The sequence below is a fragment of the Podarcis bocagei genome (assembly GCF_964188305.1).
Source record: "Podarcis bocagei genome assembly, chromosome: 12".
NCBI classification, from domain to species: Eukaryota; Metazoa; Chordata; class Lepidosauria; order Squamata; family Lacertidae; genus Podarcis; species Podarcis bocagei.
In genome coordinates, this window is record NC_138137.1 from 58,122,994 (window position 1) to 58,149,510 (window position 26,517).

The 26,517-nt window shown below is 45.6% G+C and overlaps 3 protein-coding genes across 3 annotated transcripts in view; 1 reads left to right on the plus strand and 2 right to left on the minus strand.

The window, feature by feature from the left end:
• LOC308569544 (uncharacterized protein) overlaps positions 1 to 26,517 on the minus strand; it is a 201,715-nt gene that overhangs the window by 141,456 nt on the left and 33,742 nt on the right. The window lies entirely within an intron of this gene.
• LOC308569628 (cytochrome P450 2C25-like) overlaps positions 1 to 26,517 on the plus strand; it is a 189,277-nt gene that overhangs the window by 31,328 nt on the left and 131,432 nt on the right. The gene's annotated exons all lie outside the window — the stretch shown is intronic.
• Positions 7,669 to 13,912, minus strand: LOC308569714 (cathelicidin-related antimicrobial peptide Bf-CRAMP-like). Its single transcript, XM_081163970.1, has 4 exons — positions 13,660 to 13,912; positions 11,005 to 11,112; positions 9,282 to 9,365; positions 7,669 to 8,764 (listed from the first exon to the last, which is right to left on the minus strand). Exons 1-4 carry the CDS (start codon positions 13,849 to 13,851, stop codon positions 8,633 to 8,635), a joined length of 516 nt encoding a protein of 171 aa, XP_081020096.1. The 5' UTR covers positions 13,852 to 13,912; the 3' UTR covers positions 7,669 to 8,632.

A 26,517-nucleotide genomic window follows, 5' to 3' on the forward strand; every position in this document is an offset into this window, starting at 1 on the left:
GTGGCTCTTTTACACCTTTGCCGCGGCTCCAGGGCGGATACTAGCGAGGGGAGGAGGCGCATGGTGTGCCCCAACACTCCCCACTGTGGCGGGCGCTGTACTGGCTGTGACGTCGCATGGGGGCGGTGCGTGCGTTAGTCTCGACGTCACCTTCCCGCCCGCTGTCAGATCGCGGCTCTGGAGATATATTTGTTTTAAATGTCACAATAGTTTTGTGGCTCCCAGTTTTTTTTCCCCTTCGGAAATGGGTCCAAGTGGCTCTTTTTGTCTTAAAGGTTGCAGACCCCTGGTCTAGTATATTTATTCCATTTGTTTATCATATACAAGTATCATTCAGTTCTGCTAGGATAACGCTATTATTACAATATAATCTTATATATTCTTTGAATGGTCTCCATTCTCTGAATATTTTTTGATTTGGGGCTCCTCTGACTTTTCCAGTCAGCTTTGCTAATTGAAAGTACTCTAGCAGGAATGATTGCCAATCTATTATTGTAGGTGTTGTTTCACATTTCCAACTTCTGGCTATCAGTATTCTTGCAGCCGTAACTGAATACATAAGCACTCGGTTTTCAAGAACGTAATGACAGGCTACTGGATCAGGCCAAGAACAACCTAGTAAAAAAAAAGGTAAAGGTAAAGGACCCCTGGATGTCCAGTCAAAGGCACTCATCTCGCTTTTCAGGCCGAGGGAACGGGCGTTTGTCCACAGACAGTTTTCCGGGTCACGTGTACAGCAGGACTAAACCGCTTCTGGTGCAATGGGACATTAATGGAAGCCAGAGCGCATGGAAACGACGTTTACCTTCCCACCGCAGTGGTACCTATTTATCTACTTGCACCAGTGTGCTTTCGAACTTAAAATACTTAATTCCTGAGTCCAGGTCACCGGCTCACCCTAAAGGTAAAGGCACCCCTGACCATTAGTCCCAGTCGTGAACGACTTTAGGGTTGCAGTGCTTATCTCGCTTTACTGGCTGAGGGAGCCGGCGTACAACTTCCAGGTCATGTGGCCAGCATGAATAAGCCGCTTCTGGGGAACCAGAGCAGCACATGGAAACACCATTTACCGTCCTGCTGGAGCGGTACCTATTTATCTACTTGCACTTTGACATGCTTTCGAACTGCTAGGTTGGCAGGAGCAGGGACCGAGCAACGGGAGCTCACCCTGTCACAGGGATTCAAACCGCCGACCTTCCGATCGGCAAGTCCTAGGCTCTGTGGTTTAGACCACAGCGCCACCTGCGTCCCACCCAGCATGCTGTTCTCATAGTGGCCAACCAGATGTCTGTGATGTTCAGAAGCATTTTTTTTGAGAAACTAAAAGATAAAGTGCGAGACTGGCTTCATTATTATCAAATAAGAGAGGCCTACAATTTAGACAAAAAAATTGGCTTCCAGGTGGAAAAATCAAAGTTGGAAACAGAACTGTTAGATCCTAAAACAAAGATACTTTCAAGAATGTATAACTTGCTGTTAAAATGGAACACTCAGGGCGAGACGGTTAAATCTGCTATGATTAAATGGGCACAGGACGTTGGACATAACATCATGTTTGCTGACTGGGAACAGTTGTGGACCACAGGTATAAAATTTACGGCATGTAATGCCATAAGAGAGAATATTATGAAAATGATTTATAGGTGGTACATGACACCAGTCAAGCTTGTAAAAATCTATCACTTGCCCGATAATAAATGTTGGAAATGTAAAGAAACTGAAGGTACATTCTTTCACCTTTGGTGGACGTGCCCAAGGATTAAGGCTTTCTGGGAGATGATATATAATGAAATGAAAAAGGTATTTAAATATACTTTCCTGAAGAAACCAGAGGCCTTTCTCCTGTGCATTGTCGGCCAATTGGTGTCAAAGAAGGATAGAACTTTTTTAAATGTATGCTACAACAGCAGCAAGAATACTTATTGCAAAGTATTGGAAGACACAAGATTTACCCACTCTGGAAGAATGGCAGATGAAGATGATGGACTATATGGAATTGGCAGAAATGACTGGCAGAATCCGAGACCAGGGAGAAGAAACGGTGGAAGAAGATTGGAAGAAATTTAAAGACTATCTACAGAAATACTGTAAAATTAATGAATGTTAAAATGATGTTGGACTGAAAATAAGTGGTTTTGGTATTAAGGCTAATAAGAATATGTAAATATAGATAGTTATATGGATGAAAATATATAGTTATAATAGGTTAAGAATATAAAGATAAATGAAAGAGGGTAAGGATTTTCTGAAAGGACTTTGTAAATGGGACTACAAAAAGGGGAGGTGTGAGGAGGTCAAGGAAATAAGCAAATGAACTTAAAGATATTGAATTATGGATTATTTCTTTTTTAAGATATTTTTTTCCCTTTTTTCTCTTCTTTTTCTACTTTTTCAACTACCTGTTTTTTTTGTATTTTGTATTTTGTATCACACTGTTTCTCTTTTTCTTCTTTTTTCTTTCTTTTTTTCTTTTTAGGTTTCTTTTTTGGTAACTTCCTTGTTAGCTTTCGTGTTTTTTTCCGTTTTTTCTTTTTTGTATGTGTAATTGTTGGTTTAATTATTTGTAATTTTTAAAAACCTATGTTTAGTGTAAAATCTCAATAATTTTTTTTTTAAAAAAGATATTCAGAAGCATTTTTACCTCAGATTGTGGAGGCCCAGCCCAGCCATCTAGGCAAGCAGCCATCAATTGCCCTTTTCTCCTCCATGAATTTACCTAGTCCTCTTTTAAAGCCATCCACTCAGTGGCCATTCCTGCCTCAAGTGGCAGGGAGTTCCGTAGTTTAACTATGCGCCGCATGAAGAAGCCCTTTCTTTTCTCTGCCCTGAATCTTCCAACATTCATTGGATTCCATGGATTCTAGCATTATGAGAGGGAGAATGACTTTTCTCTACCTGCTTTCTTGATGCCGCACATCATATTATAACCATCAACGGGTCGCCTTTTCTCTGCCTTTTCTCTAAATGTAGAAGACCCAAACGCTGCAAGCTTCCCTCACGCAGAGCACCATTTGATCTCAGACTGGCGCTGAACTGGGGTCAGCAAGTGGGTCAGCATCTTTTTTTAAAAAAGTCTTTTATTAACAATTTCAACATAACAATTATCAAAACAAATAATCTTCATTATTTCCCCCTTTTCCCCCCTCCCCTAACAACCCTCCCCCCAAGACTTCCCTCAGCTCCTCTCTCTGATTTCTCAACTCATGTTATTCTCTGCATACTGTAAAATTGTATATATCCTTTTATTATCCATCTACTATATTAACCCTCAATAAATTTGTGTATGTTTATTCAAAACCTGCCAAGGAGTCCAATTCATTTTGTTGTCTTTTTATATACTGTATTTTTTGCACCATAACACTCACTTTTTTCCTCCTAGAAAGTAAGGGGAAATGTCTGTGCATGTTATGGAGGGAATGCCTATGGGTGGCATGCCTACGGATTTTCCTCCTCTAAAAACTACGTGCGTGTTATGGTCGGGTGCGTGTTATAGAGCGAAAAATACGGTAATTTGTAAAAAGTTCCCATTCTTCGCTAAAGTCACAATTGTCCTTGTCTCACAATTTGTATGTCAGCTTTGCCAGTTTTGCCAGTTTCTCTTGCCACTTGCCAGAACCTGGGACCCGCTGTGGTCAGTTCTCCTAGTTTCTCTGGCAGCAGTGACAACAGTAGGGACCACATCCATGTCCCTCAGAGTCCGCCGCCTGAGGCAGCTGCCTCCATCTGCCCAATGGACAGGACAGCCCGGGAAGTTGGTTTCCAGCAACATTTAGAAGCTGCCATTTTGGCCACTCAGCATCTTAAAAAGCAGAGACATCACCTTGCCAACAAAGGTCCATATAGTTAAAGCTCTGGTTTTCCCAGTCGTGATGTATGGAAGTGAGAGCTGGACCATAAAGAAGGCTGATCGCCAAAGAATGGATGCTTTTGAACTATGGTGCTGGAGGAGACTCTAGAGAGTCCCATGGACTGCAAGAAGATCAAACCTCTCCATTCTTAAGGAGATCAGCCCTGAGTGCTCACTGGAAGGACAGATCCTGAAGCTGAGGCTCCAAGACTTTGGCCACCTCATGAGAAGAGAAGACTCCCTGGAAAAGACCCTGATGCTGGGGAAGATGGAGGGCACAAGGAGAAGGGGACGACAGAGGACGAGATGGTGGGACAGTGTTCTTGAAGCTACCAGCATGAGTTTGACCAAACTGCGGGAGGCAGTGGAAGACAGGAGTGCCTGGCGTGCTCTGGTCCAGGGGGTCACAAAGAGTCAGACACGACTAAATGACTAAACAACAACAAATTTTGGCCACTCTTGACGTATGGCAACTTTTCAAGTGGAAAAAAACCGTGACTTGTGAACAGTTCCTTTTCCTACCCAAATTTTTATTTCTTTTTTAAAATCTGCAAGTATACTGTTGAAGTGATAATGTCCAGGAGCCATCAAGGAGGAGGAAATTTCAAGCGATCGTTTAAACCGTCAGGTGTGGCTTTTACCGCTGGCTTCAGAGTGGGTTGGCACACAGGGCTGGCACCAGGAGAAATGGCTGTTTGGGGTTTGGTTTGTGGCCTGGGTTACTCTTTTCTTTTGGTAAAGAGTTGTGCAAACTGGGCTTCCAGTTGACTGAATCAGCATGAGGGTTGCGGAACCTTCCTGAGCGACCAGTTTATTCGATGGACCTGATCTAACACTTAGGAAACATTTCTAAATCCTTGGCTTAAAATCTCCAGTTTCTGTCCCCATCGCTCCTTGCCCTATCCTCATGGGACTGAGAAAGGGGACGATTTATTGTTTAAACTTTGTATTTTGTTGTTTTAAGAAACCTTTTCCTGTGTACCACCATGACAGTTCCAAATAGGGGCCGGTTTATAAATTCATTAAACAAACAAGGTGGAGAAATCTCCTTCCTTGGAGGTTTTTGAGCAGATGTTGGATGCCAGGAATTTTTTAGCTGCGATTCCTGCATTATAGAGGGTTGAATTACAAGAGGACCTTCGTGGTCTCTTCCAACTCTACAATGTTTCAGTTACAGATAGGTAGCCGTGTTGGTCTGCCATAGTCAAAATAAAAAAAATCCTTCCAGTAGCACCTTAAAGACCAACTAAGTTAGTTCTTGGTATGAGCTTTCGGGTGCATGCACACTTCTTCAGATACACTGAAACAGAAGTTGCCAGATCCTTCTATATAGTGAGAAGGTGGGGAGGGGTATTACTCAGAAGGGTGGTGGGAATGGGAGATTGGCAGATAGCTGAGATGAGCCTGTTGACGAAGGATCTGGCAACTTCTGTTTCAGTGTATCTGAAGAAGTGTGCATGCACACGAAAGCTCATACCAAGAACTAACTTAGTTGGTCTTTAAGGTGCTACTGGAAGGAATTTTTTTATTTTAACTCTACAATGTGTTGATTTTATGAAATAGATAATGTTTTCTCTCCCTCATTCTCAGAGCCCTGTACATGTGTAGTCTCTATATAGTTGTACCTTAGTTTTCGAACAGCTTAGTTCACAAACAACTTGGAACTCGAATGCTGCAAACCTGGAAGTAGGTATTCTGGTTTGTGAACTTTCCCTCGGAAGCTGAACGTCCGGCGTGGCTTCCAATTGCCTGCAGGACACTCCTTGGTCTTGGTCTCTTTGGTTGAACGGACTTCCGGAACGCATTCTGCTCGAAAACCAAGGTTTTGACGACAGAGCCTAGGACTTGCCGATCATAAGGTCAGCGGTTCGAATCCCAGCGACGGGGTGAGCTCCCGTTGCTCGGTCCCTGCTCCTGCCAACCTAGCAGTTCGTAAGCACGAAGTGCAAGTAGATAAATAGGTACCACTCTGGCGGGAAGGTAAACGGCATTTCCGTGCGCTGCTCTGGTTTGCTAGAAGCGGCTTAGTCATGCTGGCCACATGACCCGGAAGCTGTCTGCGGACAAACACCGGCTCCCTCAGCTTATAGAGCGAGATGAGCGCTGTAACCCCAGAGTGGACCTGTTATGTACTGAGTTGAATAGGTTCCAAAATGCAGCAGTCTGATTGGTCCCAGAACAATAGAATTCAGAATGCAGCAGTCTGATTGGTCCTAGAACAATAGGATTCAGAATGCAGCAGTCTGATTGGTCCCAGAACAATAGGATTCAGAATACAGCAGTCTGATTGGTCCACAGGAGCCACCCAATCCAGCTCCAGGTGGAAGTGAATCCGCAACCTGATTGGCCTACAGGAGAATCCCGGAACTAGCCAATCACGTGGGGCCCATTGTGAAAATAATGTATATAAGGCAGACATTCTGGGGGAACTTCCATTCCTCCTCACCACTATTAGATGAATAAAGAGCATGAAATCCACTCTCGACTCCGAGTATATTTCAAGACCTAACGGTCAGGGGTACCTTTACCTTTTACCTGTCCAGCTGGCTGGGGATTTTGGGAGGTGTAGTCATGGAATCATAGATTCATAGGCTCATCTAGTCCAACCAAGAAAATCAATTTTTATTCATCTTATTGCTTCCAAATAATGATAACAGCAACACACCCACTGCGACCCCTCCTGACCCAAACAGAGGCACCCCAGCGCAGTGCCTTCTAGACGATGATGTCCCGTGGCTAGGAATTATGGGACTTGTAGTCCAACAACATCTGGATGGCACCCTGTCGGTTGCTCCAGGTTTTAGGGAAACGACAGTTTTTTCTCAGCCGCTCTGGAGGAACTGCACGTCAGGATTGAAAGCATCACCAAGACTTTGTCTGCAGTAGCCTCTTTGAATTTAATTTGTACAGGTGTGCCAGGCAATGTCCAGTTGCGCTCAAGCCGGCAGGGCTCTTTTTGCGGGATTATAAATCTAACCAGGCAAGAAATGAAAGGAAGAAGAAGGGGGGAAAGAGCAGTTTCCCCACAAAGCTGTGAAAAATATCCACTCAAGGAAAAAAAAAGATTGGTGTGGTAAATGGAGAGAAGACAAAAATCAGAGCGGGAAAGCAAAATAAGAGGTTTTTTTACGTCAAATCTTTTTTTTTTAATTGAGTTTTACATTGCAAATTTAAATTCAGACATTAAGCATCAACGTCATCGTTTAGAATTGTTTAAAAAAATACTCCATTTTTACCATAGTTTTTCGTACATTGCAAGTATTACTCAAAGCGTTTTTATTTTATTTTTTGCATGCAAAATAAAGTGGGTTTTTTGAGAAGAGGAAGGAAGAGGCTCGATCAGTCTGCACCAACCACCTGTTTTGAGCTATCAAAACTCCCATCAGCCTCTGCTAGCATGTCTGAACTGGTGCGCACTGACCCTGGTAGGGTGGAAAGTGAGGTGAACAACAGGAGAGGAAACCGGTTAAATGGTTGAGGGAAAGGGCTGTAGCTCAGTGGAGGGGACCCAGCTCAAGGTCCCAGATTTGATTCCCAATGGCACTCCCTGCCTGAGATTCTGGAACGCTGCTGCCAGTCCGTGTAGGCAACACTGAACCAGATGGACCAGTGGGTGCAATTCAAAACTGGTCAGCTTTCTGTGTTCCTAAACGACTGGTGGAGCTAGAGCGAAGGATGGTTGGAGCAGCCAATTCTAGTTTTGACTCTGTTGTAAACAAAAATTGCCCTTTTCCCTTATGGGGTAATCCAAGAGCCCATATAGAGTCCATATAGAGTCTCCCTATTGGTAGGAGAGAATAACAGAGGCCAGCCAGAGAATATTGAGAAGCAAAGCAGCTAGGAAGCCTGATCTTTATTGATCTGTTGCAACAGGGTGCTTCCCTCACCCGCAGGAAAGGAGGAGGAACCCAGAAAAATGGTGTGCAAGGCCTTATAAAGACTTTTGAAATTGCCACCCTGTAGATCAAGACCACCCCCAGAAACATCATACATACATCACAGAAGGGGTGTAACCTAAGACCACCCCTCAGATACATCACACCTACATCACAGAAAAGGCGGTCTAAAACAGAAATTTGAATATTGTTTTTCTCCTGTTGTTGTTTATCTCCTGTCTGGCAGGTTACTTGATTGGATTGCCTGAGGAGCCTGGCCAATCTTTTGTAGTGATAAATACTTAGTTCCTGGGACAGGTCACAGGCTCACACCCTATTCAAACACAGACATACCCTTCAGACAGGATTTGTGAAGGAAAAGACAATGGAGAGGCTTTTCCACTTTGACCTTGCAGAGAAAACATTTGGTCAGTTTGGGAATCAAAATGGTTCCAGGTCGGTCTTCCTGCGCTGATCTATGTATGTGCGGTTATGAACATTACCATATATCTAAGACCTCAAAATTCCTATCACAACTCCATCCTTCCAGTGAGTTCTGCAACGGCAACACCGAGGAAGAGGCTGGCAGGCAGGGAAACCCCCCTGGACTGGGTGGAACTAGGAAGGCGGAAAGGTGGAGGCCATCGGAGGACAGAATCGGGCTGGATGGGCAGTGCCTCATTTTCCCGAATGGACCAGCCATTGCCGCTGCGTGTCTCCTCCGGCATGGCTGGGGCTGATGGAAATTCAGGTGGGCACCAGGTTGGTGATGGCTGGCAAGCGTTACCAAGGCAACAGGGTGGTGGGCAAAAGGAAAATCTGAGGAAGGGGGAACAGGTCGGAATGGGAGAAAGTGTGTGCGGAAGAGACAGAGAGGAGCTTTTTACACGTTCCTGGGGATTTCTCCATCTCAATAGCGGACGGTCCCTCCCACCATGATTCCCTTGCCCTTGAAGATTTTGCGGAAACCCTTCTTGACACCCTTCTTGATCTTCTTAAACTTCTTCTTCAGCCAGGAACGCTTCACCCGTTTGGGCTCAGGCTGCAGAGGACAGAAGAAAAAGAGCCTCCTGTTAGGATCTTGTCCCTCAGCGGGTGGACTGTGGACCACCAAAATGGGCGCCAGCTTGCCTGGTTCTACCTCTCTCTCACTCCTCCTTCTCTTGGCTGTTGGTTTGCTGCCAAGTCTCAGTCCTACTAGCCTCATATAACCAACTTGCTTAAGTCTAATTAACACATGAAGGGGTTAAGACCATAGAGTAAGCTGGCCTGCAAGGCTTAGCTATGTCCATTTCCTTGCAAGGAACTAGGTAATCAAGCCTTTGCTCCCTTTCAGTCTAGCTGATGAACTCAGCAACGATGAAGCTGAGCTGGGGTAGCTCAACTGATAGAGCACGAGACTCTTAATCTCAGGGTTGTGCGTTCGAATCCCGTGCCTGACCGTTTGGGAATTTGGTGAGATCCATGGGGAACTCCTTTCACACATGACAAATTGGTTAAAAGGACGTTACGACGTCAACCCCTTCCACCTCAGAAGGTGCCCCGAAATACTGTCTTACCGCGTCCTCTACGGCTTCACAGGTGACAATGGCCACAGGTGGATCCTCAGTCAGGAAGTAAAAGCCGGAGCATTCCTTGACTACCTGCAAAGGGAGGAAATGGGAGGTGAAACCAAGGTTGGTGCCAGGAGAAGCCTCTCTCTTTGGGGGTAGAGCTTTGCATGCAGTTAGCCCCTGGTTTGAACCCTGGCACAGGGTTCACCAACATGGTGCCCAGGGGCACCCAGGGGCCTACCAGTGTGCTGTGTGTGTGTGTGCGAACAGGAAGTATAGGAGTGTGTAATAATAATTTAATAATAATAATAATTTATTATTTATACCCCACCCATCTGGCTGAGTTTCCCCAGCCACTCTGGGCGGCTTCCAATTGAGTGTTAAAAACAATACAGCATTAAGTATTAAAAACTTCCCTAAACAGGGCTGCCTTCAGATGTCTTTTAAAGATAAGAGAGCTACTTATTTCCTTCACATCTGAAAGGAGGGTGTTCCACAGGGCGGGCGCCACCACCGAGAAGGCCCTCCCTTCAGATGTGACTTCGTACTGACATGACGGCAAGCATGGTAAGTCCATGCGCTGAATGTGTACATTTCTTGTGGCATCTGTGAGTGTGGCACATGTGTGCAGTGCAAGTCTGGGTACGTCCACACATTGGCACAAGACTAATGATGACTATGCTGGTGTCAGGATGCTGTCAGCAGCTCCCGGCTGGTTGCCCAGGAAAGTACAGTATAAAGACAAGGAAAAGTTTCTTAATGTCCTTTTTCACTTCAGTCTTTACAGAGAGAGGCCATCAAATGCAGCTGAATGTTGGGAGGTTCAGAGCTGTAGTGATCAGGTGGGATTGCTATGAGGAATTATAAAAAAATAAGGAGCAAGCCATTTGTGCCAGCTATGAAAGCATTGTGTTCACTGGGTTTAAGCCATTTTGATATGATTTCAGATCAGTCCACGCCTCTGCATCTCTGTCTTGATGCTTGAGAAAACCCTGTGGGATTATACCTCAAAATACCAGTTGCTGGGAATTTCAATTTCAAATTCAAAATCCTTTATTAGGCATAACACACCACACATTAACAAACAAACATCATATACAGACTGTATAGAATACGGGCTCAGCGAACACAATTTATCCTAGTCCTATTCTTAACTCCAAGAAATGAATCAATGTACAAAGATAATATAATACAACACAGCAACATCACCTACCATTAAAACCACTAAGTCTCTTTATCATGGCCCATTCTCTCTTCATGGACAGCACTTAAAAATTCAGCCGCTATTAAAGTAATTTGATCATCGCTGTCCGCCAGCAGGTCCTGAACAGTTGGTTGTGTAAAAATCTGTCTATTAAATTTTAGGGCCTCAAATAATTGTTTTCTGGCATAACTGCCAAAATCACAGGAAAAGAATATATGCTCTAGAGTATCAGGTTCCTGTTTTCTGCATTTGCAGAGACGCTCTAATTCTGGGATAGCTAAGTATCTTCCTCTCACTACCATCGAGGGAAACATGTTGAATCTGGCCAACATAAACAGCCTGTAGGCTGTATGCTGGGAATTTCAGAAAGGTAGGGTGCTGTGATGTTCAGGTTGTGCTTATGGGCATCCCATAATAGCCGCTGTGAGAACAGCCTGCTGGACGTGACCTCGAAAAAGCAGCCCATGTGCAGATGCAAACCGTGGGCTGAAACAGATTCCTCAACCCCACTTCGCCCGGCCTTACCCCTCCGTCTCTGAAGCTGCATTCCTTCACGGGGCGTTCCTCCTCTGCCAGGCACTCGGTTTCTTGGATTGTGAAATTCAGCTCTTGGGCGCTTTCGGAACTCGCATCCTGAGGCAAACAAGAGCAACCAAATCAGAGCTGATAGTCCAAAAACCTCGCCTGCGACTAGTGAGGAGCGGGAGTGATATCGCCGAACCTGTTGTCCTGATTTGCATCAATCGCACAAACATTTTGGGCAGGCGTGTTATGAGAATTTAAAGGTTTGTGATGTAAAATAAATGTTCATAAATGTACCAGGCAAGCACATACATAAATACAGCGGCGTAGCGTGAGTTGTCAGCACCCGGGGCAACGCAAGTAATTTGCGCCCCCTAACCCGGGGCAAGGCACGTAATTTGCGCCCCCCCAACCCCTAACCTGCGAGTTGCCGCTGGCGCTGCTGCCCAAACGACGCCGCTTACCCGGAGGAGGAGGGGGGCAGAGAGGCGAGGAAAATGCAACGGCCCAGCAGCTGCAGCAGCAGCGGCGGAGGCGGGGCTGTGAGGAGGGGCTGCCTGGCGCGTCCTCCGCGGTGAGCGCTGAGAGCCGCTGCCTGCCGGGCGCCTTCAGCCGGGCGCCGCGAGACATGCGGCTCTGCTACAGCCTGCGCCCGAGGCTCTTCTGCGACTCCGGAGGCAGCGAGCGCGCCCCCCCAGATGTTGCGCCCGGTGCGGCTTGCACCCCTTGCACCCCCCACGCTACGCCACTGCATAAATATAGAAACTACATATCTGAAAACAGTGCAGGAAAACAGTCCTAAAGCCATTTTGACTCTTTCAGTGACCTCAAATATTCCTCTGCAGTTTGGATGGAAATGGGAAAAGCTTCCTCATTGTCTCTGTGCTCACAAATCCTGCCTTAAGGGCACATTTGGGTATGAATAGGGTGAGCCTGTGGTAAGTGGGTGGTGCTGTGGTCTAAACCACTGAGCCTCTTGGGCTTGCCAATCAGAAGGTCAGCAGTTCGAATCCCCGCAACAGAGTGAGCTCCCGTTGCTCGGTCCCTGCTCCTGCCAACCTAGCAGTTCGAAAGCACGTCAAAGTGCAAGTAGATAAATAGGTACCACTCCAGCGGGAAGGTAAACGGCGTTTCCATGCGCTGCTCTGGTTCGCCAGAAGCGGCTTAGTCATGCTGGCCACATGACCCGGAAGCTGTACGCCGGCTCCCTCGGCCAATAAAGCGAGATGAGCGCCGCAACCCCAAAGTTGTTCATGACTGGGCCTAATGGTCAGGGGTCCCTTTACCTTTAGGGTGAGCCTGTGACCTGGACTCAGGAATTAAATATTTATCATCACAAAAGAATAGCCAGGCTGTCCAGGTAAACCCATTTACAGGTTTCCTGCCAGACAGGATTCTGCTGTAGACCGCCCCTTCTGTGATGTATGATGTTTTGTGGGGTGGTCTTGAGCTACAGGGTAGGCAATTCCAAAAGTCTATATAAGAGCTAGCACACCAATGTTCTGGGTTCCTCCTCCCTTCTGTATGTGGTGAGTGAGGACCCTGTTGCAACAGATCAATAAAGATCAAGCTTACTAGCTGCTTTGCTTCTCAATATTCTCTGGTTGGCCTCTGTTACTCTCTCCGACCGATGGAGAACCTACATAAGGACTCTATACGGGTTCTTGGATACCCCATAAGGGAATATGAGCAGTTTTTTCTTATAACAGTAATCACATGATATTATGATAAGGGCTGATCTGAAGAGTTAAGTGATTCTGATTAGTTCAGGATAATGACATTGGGTCGCAACCGCTAAGATTGCAGTGATCCTTCGATTGGTGAATAGAAATGTATGCAGTGGAACCTTAGATTTCGAACGTAATCCGTTCTGGAAGACCCTTCGACTTCTGAAACGTTCGAAAACCGAGGATCAATGGTCTGGCTGCAATATCAATGGGGGGAAATGAAAAATGAGCCTTGGAAGCCGTTAGACTTTTGAGGCAGGTTCGAAAACAGAAGCAGGTTTTTTCCAGGTTTTTGGCGTTTGGGTTCCGAATTATTCGGCTTCTGAGACGCTCAAAAACCAAGGTTCCGCTGTAATCTGGAAGTGTATAAAAAACATTGCTTCGCATGTTTGTTCTTTGCAGCCTTCTCCTTATTTCTGAGACTGTCCCTAGGCATTTGTCTTTCAATAAAGGCCTAAATTTTCACCTGGAAAGTGCATCATTTTCTTTTGGGTTTCTGTGTGGGATGCCTCCAGCCTAGGAACCCCCTTTAAATTTTCTCCAGCAGTACCAGAGGGAGGGTGGAAACAGATGCACAGGTGGCCTTAGGCTAAATATACACCATGCAGTCAAAACACATGACTTCCCCACATAGAATCCTGGGAACTGTAGTTTACCGCTCTCAGAGCGGCAATGCCCAGCACCCTTAACAAACCACAGTTCCCAGAATGCTTTGGTGGGAAGCTGATGTCCTTTAAAGATATAGTGCGTCCACAGCATCTCAAACCTGCCTTCTGGTTTATAAAACCCCAGAACGTGCCGTGCACATTGACGGCGCATGCCAACCATCCCCAACATGGTGCCCCCAGATGTTTTGGTCCTGGAAAGCACAGCTGCAGCCTGAAACATGTCCTCTGGGACACCAGATTGCAGAAATCGCAGGTGGACTTACCCAGTTTGGCTGAAGGGCGGCTTTCAGAAGCCGATAGGTGAATTCTTCGTCTGCTTTTTGGTTGTACAGGTCGACAGCGAGCGCCGCGGCGTCCTCGTAGCTCAACGGTTCCTTTGCAGGTGGCAAGACGGTGGTTGCGGCAGCTGCCCCAACCAAGAGCAGGACTCTCCAGAAAGAGCTCTCCATCTTCATAGCCTCCGATCTATGCCTTCTGCCGGTGGCTTTTGGGAGCTGAGGTAGCCGGTTGGGTCCAGGAGTCTCCCTTTTTATGTGCGGTCAATTGCATGGATCGGGTGCTGATTGGTCAGCGGCCTGGGGTTTCCCCCGCAAACCAGTGACTCAGTTCCTATGTGCTCATGAGAAATTCCGGCGCCCAAACTTAAGCAACATGGAAAAATATTTTGTGGGTGGGAGGGAGGGGGAAGGTGTCCTTTAATGTTCAGTCTGGGAACTGGGCTTGGCCTGAGAAGTACATGAGGAAGTACATTTCATCCAAGGAAGGGGCTTTTTTAAATACAGGTTACGCCTTTTCTCATTTGAACAGCTCTTTCGAAGTTAACCTGTAACTGGAAAAATCCCTGCACTCCTCGTCTTGGCGAGCTAATAAGCACATGTGGGCAAGTTGTGTGACAGATGCTGGGAATGTAAAAACCTTCTGAATCCAGTCAATTCTGTGTCCAGGGCAGCTGTTTACCAGCTCCACCTGGTACAAAGGATGAGACCCTCCCTGCCTGCAGACTGTCTCGCCAGAGCGGTGCATGCTCTGGTTATCTCCCGCTTGGACTACTGCAATGCGCTCTACGTGGGGCTACCTTTGAAGGTGACCCGGAAACTACAACTAATCCAGAATGCGGCAGCTAGACTGGTGACTGGGAGCGGCCACCAGGACCACATAACACCAGTCTTGAAAGACATACATTGGCTCCCAGTACATTTCCGAGCAAAATTCAAAGTGTTGGTGCTGACCTTTAAAGCCCTAAATGGCCTCGGCCCAGTAGACCTGAAGGAGCGTCTCCACCCCCATCGTTCTGCCCGGACATCAAGGTCCAGCTCCGAGGGCCTTCTGGCGGTTCCCTCGCTGCGAGAAGCCAAGTTACAGGGAACCAGGCAGAGGGCCTTCTCGGTGGTGGCACCCGCCCTGTGGAACGCCCTCCCATCAGATGTCAAAGAGAACAACAACTACCAAACTTTTAGAAGACATCTAAAGACAGCCCTCTTTAGGGAAGCTTTTAATGTTTAACAGACTACTGTATTTTAATACTTTGTTGGAAGCCGCCCAGAGTGGCTGGGGAAACCCATCCAGATGGGTGGGGTATAAATAATAAATTATTATTATAATCAGGAGCTGAGCACAAAATCAGACCCTCCAAGTGCCCCTATTTTCCAGGGACAGTCCTGGATTTACAGAAGCCATCCCAGTTTCTGATTTCACCTCGGAATGTTCTGCTTTTCCTTAGGACATCCCTATTTCCATCGGAGAAATGTTGGAATGTATGGAGTTATATGACCCCCCCGAGCCAAAGAGATAAGTAACTAGACAACCTTTAGAAGACACCTGAAGGCAGCCCTTTAAATGTTTTATTATGTTTTTATACATGTTAGAAGCTGCCCAGAGTGGCCGGGGCAACCCAGTGAAATGGACGGGCTATAAATAATAAAATTATTATTATTATGGAATAGGTTACAGGGGTCCGCAGACTTTTTCAGCAGGGGGCCGGTCCACTGTCCCTCAGACCTGGTGGGGGGGGTGTCGGACTATATTTCGAAGAAAAAAAATGAATGAATTCCTATGCCCCACAAATAACCCAGAGATGCATTTTAAACAAAAGCACACATTCTACTCATGTAAAAACTGTTGGGAATCATTCTGCAGAGAAATAGTAGGGATGTTTGTACATTGGTACCTCAGGTTACATACTTAATTCGTTCCGGAGGTCCGTTCTTAACCTGAAACTGTTCTTAACCTGAAGCACCACTTTAGCTAATGGGGTCTCCTGCTGCCGCCACACCGCCGGAGCACGATTTCTGTTCTCATCCTGAAGCAAGGTTCTTAACCTGAAGCAATATTTCTAGGTTAGTGGAGTCTGTAACCTGAAGCGTATGTAACCTGAAGTGTATATAACCCAAGGTACCACTGTACCTTTAAGAACAGTTTCTGTGAGCTCTGGGCTGATTGGGTACAGCTGGCCATGGCTACACAAGAGAAAAGCTGCAGTTTGAACTCTGCCTGCAGGAAAAACACCCACAAGCTTTGCTGTTTGTTGTTTTGAAATAAAACCTTTATTTAATTTGGTTTTACACCGGTCTCATGGTGTCATAGTCTCTGTCATCTGCCACCAGTGGAAAATCCCCCTCTAACAAAAACAAGCTGATTCCCGGACCGTCCGCAGGCCGGATTAAGAAGGCAATTGGGCCGGATCCGGCCCCCAGGCTTTAGTTTGCCTACCCATGGAATAGGATGTCCCAATCGGAGAAATGTTGGAGTGTATGCAATGGCACTATCCCCTCCTGTTTTTTCCCAGCAATAGACATTCGGACCATAAAGAAGGCTGATCGCCGAAGAATTGATGCTTTTGAATTCTGGTGCTGGAGGAGACTTTTGAGAGTCCCATGGTCTGCAAGAAGATCAAACTTATTCATTCTGAAGGAAATCAGCCCTGAGTGCTCACTGGAAGGACAGATCCTGAAGCTGAGGCTCCAATACTTTGGCCACCTCATGAGAAGAGAAGACTCCCTGGAAAAGACCCTGATGTTGGGAGAGATGGAGGGTGCAAGGAGAAGGGGACGACAGAGGACGAGATGGTTGGACAGTGTTCTCGAAGCTACCAGCATGAGTTTGACCAAATTGCGGGAGGCAGTGGAAGACAGGAGTGCCTGGCGTGCTCTGGTCCAGGGGGTCACGAAGAGTCGGACACAACTAAACGACTAAAGAACAACACAGACATTCAGAGGCACCAGGGCTCTGAATGTGGATAATGCCCATATTCAGGGCCAGCCAATATATTTTGGCACCTGCGTCAGCCCCCAAAATAAAAATAATATTGCCTACCCAAAAGTGGGTGCTTTGGGGTAACCCTACAGAGCAGTCCTCTTGATCTATCTGTAGCTATTCAATGAGTGGCCATTCTGATTTGTCTGTGGGGAAGTCAGATTCTGTTGCATCAAAGCAAGTGTTGACCCCACAGCACATTTTCCAGTAACTTTCTTATTGCAAAGAGGCTGTCTTTTGGGGAAGTGAGTTTCTTGCTCAAGGCTTTAACTGTGCACCCTGAATTTGCCAATATGTAACTGAATCTCAGCCCCCAAACCGTGGCAGCCTAGAAGTGCCCTGTGTCTCCTCTGAGTAACACACACTAAAATCTTAACATGACGGTGCCCAGCGCCTTGCTCTGCTTTCCTTTGGACCCCATGAGCGAGTCTAATGAGGCCTCCCGCCGCCGGTGTCCTTCCACCGTTCAGCATCCGTTCATAGACCGAGGTAAAGTTCGCAAACTAGAACACTACTTCTGGTTTTGCGGAGTTTGTAAACCGAATACTTCGTAAAAAGGACTGTTCGTAAACCGAGGTACCACTGTACAAATGTAAAGGATAAAGGTAAAGGGACCCCTGACCGTTAGGTCCAGTCACAGACAACTCTGAGGTTGCGGCACTCATTTCGCTTTACTGGCCAAGGGAGCCGGCGTACAGCTTCTGGGTCATGTGGCCAGCATGACTAAGCCACTTCTGTTTTTTTTTTAATAAGATATTTATTAAAGTTTCAACATATTACAAAAATAAGCAGAAAAAAGAAAAAAGAAATAAAGAGAAAGAAATAAAAAATAAAAATGCAAGATAAAAACAATTAAAAAACAGATTTAGTCTTTCCATGTCTTATCTTTCATTTGCTTGTTTCCCCGACCTCCTCACACCTCCCTTTTTTGTATTCCAGTTCAAATTAGTTAATTCAGCAAATCCTTTCCCTCTTTGATTTTATCTTAATCTTTTATCTTAAAATATAATAACTTTAAATTATCACCTGTTAACAATCCATTTTTACATATTCCTTTTAACATTGCTGCTAAAAACCACTTAACTTTAATCCAACATCATTCTAACATTCATTAATTTTGCAGTATTTCTGTAAGTAGTCTTTAAATTTCTTCCAATCTTCTTCCACCAACTCTTCTCCCTGGTCTCGGATTCTGCCAGTCATTTCCGCCAGTTCCATATAGTCCATCACCTTCATCTGCCATTCTTCCAGAGTGGGTAAATCTTGTGTCTTCCAATACTTTGCAATAAGTATCCTTGCTGCTGTTGTAGCATACATAAAGAAAGTTCTATCCTTCTTTAGCACCAATTGGCCAACCATGCCCAGGAGAAAGGCCTCTGGTTTCTTCACAAAGGTATATTTAAATACCCTTTTCATTTCATTATAAATCATCTCCCAGAAAGCCTTAATCCTTGGGCACGAATGACTAAGCCACTTCTGGCGAACCAGAGCAGCGCACGGAAACACCATTTACCTTCCTGCCGGAGTGGTACCTATTTATCTACTTGCACTTTTACGTGCTTTCGAACTGCTAGGTTGGCAGGAGCAGGGACCGAGCAATGGGAGCTCACCCCAACGCGGGGATTCGAACCAATGACCTTATGATCGGCAAGTCCTAGGCTCTGTGGTTTAACCCACAGTGCCACCCGCATCCTTCAAATGTAAAGGATAAAGGTAAAGGGACCCCTGACCGTTAGGTCCAGTCACAGATGACTCTGGGGTTGTGGTGCTCATCTCGCTTTACTAGCCAAGGGAGCAGGCATTTTGTCCGCAGACAGGGTGACTAAGCCGCTTCTTTCAAAACCAGAGCAGCGCACGGAAACGCCATTTACCTTCCCGCTGGAGTGGTACCTATTTATCTACTTGCACTTTGACGTGCTTTCAAACTGCTAGGTTGGCAGGAGCTGGGACCGAGCAATGGGAGCTCACCCCGTCGCGGGGATTCGAACCGCCGACCTTCTGATCGGCAAGCCCTAGGCTCTGTGGTTTAGACCACAAAAATGCAAAATGATACAGAATTCCTACATGGCTCTTACAGTCACCTTTAGGAACTTGCAATTTTCTCAAGGGGTTGGTGGGAACGTACCCTATCCTTCAACCAGGTTTGCATAAATTCCAATCTTCCGCATATTTCACATGTAAACGTGGAGATGAGACCTTTCCCCGCTAGCCGGAGTTTATTTTCTGGAACTTTCCCAGAGCATGTTTGGCTGTTCCAAACCCCTCATCCATCATTTCATGGGCTGGGCTCTGCAAGGCAGTCAAAATCGTTCCAGCCCCAAGAACACATTCTTCTCGCCAGAGGTGCTTGAAGGCACGTGAACACAATTACTACAGAATCTCTGGCAGGAGTGCAATTTTTCAGCCCCTGGTGGGCTTTCCCCCAAGCCATCATTTCCCAAGTCCATACACATTATCACAATGACTTCCCCACCCAAAAAAATTCCACTTTTATATCAGAAAAACAAGCTGCTTTGTTGCCTAATCAGACGCCCTGTCCTTCCCCTGGTGCTGTGCATTCATGACTGGGGTTTTCTCTTAAATCGTTGAGATTAAGTCAACAAGGAAGGCCATGGCAGGGATTATCTGAGGCCACATTTTTGTTTCATATCAGTTAATGCCTTTGTGGGCATTTTATTACCGTCTTCACCTTGGAAGGAATGAGGAAGTTGCTTTATGAATACTTTTCAACAAAAGTGAAGTCACGGTAAATAGATGGAGGTTTATTAAATATTATAGATGGAGGTTTATTTCTGCTTGGCTGGATGGGCTTGGCAAATGATGGGGTTTCCACTGAAGAGAACTGATCCGTAGAAAGGACTTTATGATCTGAAAATAGAGACAATGCATATACTTGTGTAACCCAAGAAAATCTTTAATACAAACAATTTTTAAAAAGAGAAGTTTCTCCTCCTTCCAAGACAACCAAGAGTGAATACAGTGGTACCTCGGGTTACATACGCTTCAGGTTACAGACTCCGCTAACCCAGAAATAGTGCTTCAGGTTAAGAACTTTGCTTCAGGATGAGAACAGAAGTCGTGCTCCGGCAGTGCGGCGGCAGCAGGAGGCCCCATTAGCTAAAGTGGTGCTTCAGGTTAAGAACAGTTTCAGGTTAAGAATGGACCTCCAGAATGAATTAAGTACCGTATTTTTCGCTCTATAACACGCACCCGACCATAACACGCACGTAGTTTTTAGAGGAGGAAAATCCGTAGGCATGCCACCCGTAGGCATTCCCTCCATAACACGCACAGACATTTCCCCTTACTTTTCAGGAGGAAAAAAGTGAGTGTTATGGTGCAAAAAATACGGTACTTAACCTGAGGTACCACTGCATGGAGACTGCCATGCCATGTCATATGAACAAACCACAAGGCGTGCAGAAGAAGGAGACCAAAATGATCAAGGATCTGTAAACCAATCCTTAGGAGGACTGGGTATGTTTAGCCTGGAAAAGTATACTTGAAGGAGCATCTCCACCCCCATTGTTCTGCCCGGACACTGAGGTCCAGTGCCGTGGGCCGTCTGGCGGTCCTCTCATTGCGAGAAGCAAAGCTACAGGGAACCAGGCAGAGGGCCTTCTCGGTGGTGGCGCCCTCCCTGTGGAACGCCCTCCCATCAGATGTCAAGGAGATAAACAACTATCTGACTTTTAGAATCTCAGGGTGGTGGGTTCGAGCCCCACCTCTAGGAAAAGATTCCTGCCTCGCAGGGGGTTGGACTAGATGACCCTCAGGGTCCCTTCTAACTCTGCAGTTATCTTACTCTAACGGTCATAGGCAGCAATGCTTCTCAATACCAATTTCTGGAAACCCCAGGAGGGGAGACGGGTCTTGTGTTCAAATCCTGTTTGCCCGTTTCCCATAACGGGCATCTGGGTGGCCGCAGTGAGAATGGGATGCCAGACTCGATCCAGCAAGGTCTTCTTTCTTCTTAATATTGTACAACCCTTCAGCGTACCGACGGAAAGAAACAGTTTATAACCGGTTTGTTGCTCAAAGGTATAGAGAGCTGCTCGCTGGGGGTCGTCAGCAGCAAACTTGACATTTTATTTACCACAACCAACCACCCTCCCTTTGCAATCCTGTCGCAAGGATTTTCTGCCAAATGATTGCTTGTCGATATCGTTGGAGACATTTCCAAAGAGGAACGGGGACTTCTCCTTCCAAACTGTCACAATATGGAGAGAGGGGGCTTCATTCTGTGGGATAACCCACTAACTGAATAGGATTTTGCAAGCATGTCAGGGAAGCGCCTGGCTGTGGATAGTTTTCTGGAACATTCTTCAGGTCATCAGACACACACACACACACACACACCAGATGAAACTTCGTGCCAGGAGACAGTCGCCTTTGGGCCCTGCCTTTATGTATTTGTTATAAGAATTCTAAAGTCTCAAACATAGAATAGGTAAAGGGACCCCTGACCATTAGGTCCAGTCGTGGCCGATTCTGGGGTTGCGGCGCTCATCTCGCTTTACTGGCCGAGGGAGCCGGCGTACAGCTTCCGGGTCATGTGGCCAGCATGACTAAGCCGCTTCTGGCGAACCAGAGCAGCGCATGGAAATGCCGTTTACCTTCCTGCCGGAGTGGTACCTATTTATCTACTTGCACTTTGATGTGCTTTCAAACTGCTAGGTTGGCAGGAGCAGGGACTGAGCAACGGGAGCTCACCCCGTGGCGGGGATTCAAACCGCCGACCTTCTGATCAGCAAGTCCTAGGCTCTGTGGTTTAACTCACAACGCCACCCGCGTCCCTCAAACATAGAATAAATGTTCGTAAATGTACAAGGCAAAGACATAATCAGTATATAAACCACGTGTCTGCAATAGTACAGGAGAACAATCCTGAAGCCATTTTGACTCTGCCAAATTGACCTGAAATGTTTCTCTGCAAGGAGGAAGGAAATGGGGAAAGCTTTCCAATTGACTTTGGACATGGGGTTTATACAGTGGTACCTTGGGTTAATAACTTAATTCGTTCTGCGAAGGTTCTAGCATTTGTCTGGTCTTCCAATAGGAACCTGACATAGTGAGCTTCTGATTTTCCAGAGAAAGGTACCAGCAAGGGTAATATCAGTTCAGCCCTGGCTTGCTCGTATTTCGCACAGTGCAGCAAAACATGTTTTATGGAATCGATGTCTTGAGCACACGAGCAAAGTCTGTCCTGGTAGGGAACTCCTCTCAACCTGCCATCCAACACTGCAGAAGGAAAGACGTTTAGTTTGGCTTTGGTGAATAACCTTCGATAATTTGGTACTGATAATTTGGTTTTTAATGTGCATTGTTTTGTAACGATTTGTTGGGTCTCTGGACGGTAATAAAGATTGATTGATTGATAATTCGTTCTGCAGGTCCGTTCTTAACCTGAAACTGTTCTTAACCTGAGGTACCACTTTAGCTAATGGGACCACCCGCTGCCGCCACACCGTTGCTGCACGATTTCTGTTCTCATCCTGAAGCAAAGTTCTTAAGCCGAGGTACTATTTCTGGGTTAGCGGAGTCTGTAACCTGAAGCGTCTGTAACCCAAAGTACCACTGTACCTCCCTTTTCAAATATAGTCTGGCAAGTGTCTGTTAAGCTGAGCACACTATCAATATGCGGAAGAGCATGGGTTGACAAACTAAGGCCCGTGCGCCAAATCAGGCCAAATTGCCTTTTAAATCCGGCCCACGGATGGTCCAGGAATTGCTGTGTGGATTGCCTGCGCACGCATTCTTTCCCTCTCCCTCCCTTTTCCTCACACGACGGCGCTTTTCTCCTCAGGGACGGAGCAATCTTGTCCCATGCCTACGCAGTAACAGAGCGGCAGTATGGGGGGCAAGGACTTTCACTCCATTGCTTTTCACTGCCACCGATCTAGAGGGACAGGTATACAGTAGGTATACATTTGGTGCCCCACACTCCTTGCACCCCCGGGTAAAGACATTTTGTTTTATTGCTATGGCTGGTGGCTGGTGCAAATAAAGATTCAAAAAGTTGCTATATTTTAAAAAAGTCAGAGTGTCCACACTCTGCACATGCTCTGTGACACTCTCCTTGTCATTGCCTCTCGTGTTCCATAGCCGAGCCTTGGCTTCACAAACAAATTCAGGGCATATTGTACCTAGTCTGTATTCAATTAACTTTTCCAAAACTGAGCACGGGCCTTATACAAAATCAGATATTGGATCGATCTAGCTCAGTATCGTCCAACGACTGACCCAAAGAAGTTCTCCAGGATTTCAGACTGGGTGGGAGTTGAAGTCTAACAAAATTCGGAGAACTAAAATTTGTTGTTGTTTAGTCGTGTCCAACTCTTGGTGACCCCCTGGACCAGAGCACGCCAGGCACTCCTGTCTTCCACTGCCTCCCGCAGTTTGGTCAGACTCATGCTGGTAGCTTTGAGAACACTGTCCAACCATCTCGTCCTCTGTCGTCCCCTTCTCCTTGTGCCCTCCATCTTTCCCAACATCTCTTGTCTTTTCCAGGGAGTCTTCTCTTCTCATGAGGTGGCCAAAGTCTTGGAGCCTCAGCTTTAGGATCTGTCCTTCCAGTGAGCTCTCAGGGCTGATTTCCTTCAGAATGGCGAGGTTTTGATTGAGAAGACTCCCTGGAAAAGACCCTGATGTTGGGAAAGATGGAGGGCACAAGGAGAAGGGGACGACAGAGGACGAGATGGTTGGACAGTGTTCTCGAAGCTACTAACAGGAGTTTGACCAAACTACGGGAGGCAGTGGAAGACAGGAGTGCCTGGTGTGCTCTGGTCCAGGGGGTCACGAAGAGTCGGACACGACTAAGTGACTAAACAACAAAGGTTGGCAGGGTGTGGGTGTTAATGCAACTACCAGCATGTGTACTTTTCAGTAACAGCATGTAAAATGTATTTCCATGTTGAGCAGATGCAGGGTTTTTTTAAAACCTGATGGGTAAGAATAAAGTTTGGAGATCTTAAACTTAAAAAAAAAGAGTCTCCTCCAGCACCATAATTCAAAAGCATCAATTCTTCAGCGATCAGCCTTCTTTATGGTCCAGCTCTCACTTCCATACATCACTACTGGGAAAACCATAGCTTTAACTATACGGACCTTTGTCGGCAAGGTGATGTTTCTGCTTTTTAAGATGCTGTCTAGGCTTGTCATTGCTAAAATATCTACGCTCTATTAGAAGGCCACAGTGTATTTTATCTCTCATGGGGGGGGGACCAGTGCGAGGCCTTTCTCTGAGCATGTGCAGAGTTCTCTGTGCATTATATAATCTATTTCCCCCCTCCAAGTGTGCATTAGGGGCAATAGCACACTATTCCCCCCCCCCCGGCTTTTATTTTATATGGAAAATGTCAAAGCTGAAATTAAAAAAGAAAGAAGAACATTGTTTATGTACAGGATAACAGCAGCTAGAATCCTTGTAGCAAGGAACTGGAAGAATGACACGCTTCCAGAGATTACTGACTGGCAGATACACATGTTAGAATATCTACAATTAGCAAAACTGACGGGATCGGTAAGAGGAACATCGAAACAAAAAACAACTAGAGAATGGATCATATTCCAGAACTATGTGAAACTTGATTGTACAAATAATTCCGTATTAGCAGAAATTGAGTGATATTTGTAAAGAAAACGATTAGAGGAATATATACAAAGTAGAAATGATATTATACAATACAAATCTGTGTTAAAAAACATGTTTAGATTACAGTATAATGAGAAGGATGGGAAGGATTGTGTCAATGAACACTTTTATTGTGTAAATAGTGTCTTTTCTTTTCCTCTTTTGATTTTTTTTTACTTCGTATGTTTATTTCTTTATTTTTTCTTTTCCTCTTTTTTGTTCCTTTAGAAATTTTCTATTCTCTACATGATTTTATTTTTCTTCATATGTAAAGAGATAGCATATAATGTTTGTATAGATATGTAAATTTTTAATCAATAAAGAATTTCAAAAAAAAATAAAAAAGGAAAATGTCAAAGCCGCATCCTTATTTCCAGGTGGATATTAAGTTGTGGACATAAAAGTAGAGATATCCATATAATAATAACAAAAAGCAATAAAAATCAAAACCTCCGATGAAAACTAAAATAATTTTATTACATTTCCCTGTTCCTGGAACTGAATGTTTTGCTGCATCAGAAAAAGCCTGTCTGGTTTAAACAACTTAGGGTTGTTGTTGTTGTTGTTTACTTTTTTAAAAATTGCTAATAGAAACTGTTAAGTTGAGGGTGAACATATCAGACGACACAGCGATTCTTCAAACAGCTCTTATTTATTCACAGGCCAGAACAGAACTGAACTGAAGGGTTCAGCCAGCCTGCTTATATAGAGCTCAACTAGAACGCAACAGTAACCATTTTCTGTAACTATCCAATCACTGAACGTCACTTTCAATCCCTCATTTGCATATGTGGACCTGAGTGAAAACTATCTACAGTATCCCCCTGCTGGCCCAGGGTGAGAACTTCAGTACATAACAGAAACAGTGACACAGCATCCCTTCTCCAAACTCTTACATAATGAACTAATGAAATTTTACTTGGACGCTGTTCTGTTTTGTTTGCTCCACCCTTCCAGGTACTTCCAGGTGACTTCTGTTTCCGAGCAAAGTTAAATCACTGGCAAATTCATGTTATGCCGTTAAAGCTGATTTGGCAACAGAGCTGCTTCTGCAAAATATATACGGTAACTTTTTGCAATAAGGAACGTGACGAGGAAATGAGCAGGGAAAAGCAAGAGTAGTGTTGTAAACAAAAATTTGCCCTTTTTCCCTTATGGGGTATCCAAGATCTCATATAGAGTCCTTACGTAGGTTCCCTATTGGTAGGAGAAAATAACAGAGGCCAACCAGAGAATATTGAGAAGCAAAGCAGCTAGTGAGCCTGATCTTTATTGATCTGTTGCAACAGGGTGCTCCCCTCACACGCAGGAAAGGAGGAGGAACCCAGAACAATGGCGCGCAAGGCCTTATAAAGACTTTTGAAATTGCCACCCTGGAGATCCAGACCACCCCCAGAAACATCATACATACATCACAGAAAGGGCGGTCTACAACAGAAATCTGAGTGCGTTGTTTATCTCCTGTCTGCCAGGTTACCTGTTTAATGGTCACTTGATTGGATTGCCTGGGGAGCCTGGCCAGTCTTTTGTAATGATAAATACTTTGTTGTTTGTTGTTGTTTAGTCGTTTAGTCATATCCGACTCTTTGTGACCCCCTGGACCAGAGCACGCCAGGCACTCCTGTCTTCCACTGCCTCCCACAGTTTGGTCAAACTCATTTTAGTAGCTTTGAGAACACTGTCCAACCATCTCGTCCTCTGGCGTCCCCTTCTCCTTGTGCCCTCCATCTTTCCCAACATCAGGGTCTTTTCCAGGGAGTCTTCTCTTCTCATGAGGTGGCCAAAGTCTTGGAGCCTCAGCTTCACGATCTGTCCTTCCAGTGAGCACTCAGTAATGATAAATACTTAGTTCCTGAGTCAGGTCACAGGCTCACCCTATTCAAACACACACATACCCTTAAGACAGGATTTGTGAAGGAAAAGACAATGGGGAAGCTTTTCCATTTTCCTTTGACCTTGCAGAGAAAACATTTGGTCAGTTTGGGAATCAAAAATGGTTTCAGGTCGGTCTTCCTGTGCTGATCTATGTACGTGCTTGGTTGGTACGTTTATTATATATCTAAGACCTTAAAATTCTTATCACAGCAGGAAAGTCGGCTGTTTCCACACCATACATTTAAAGCTCTGCCACCCCACTTTAAACCATCATGGCATTCCCCCAAAAGGATTATGGGAGCTACAGTTTGTCAGGAGTGCAAAGGTTCCTACCCCCCTACCAAAACTACAATTCCCAGAG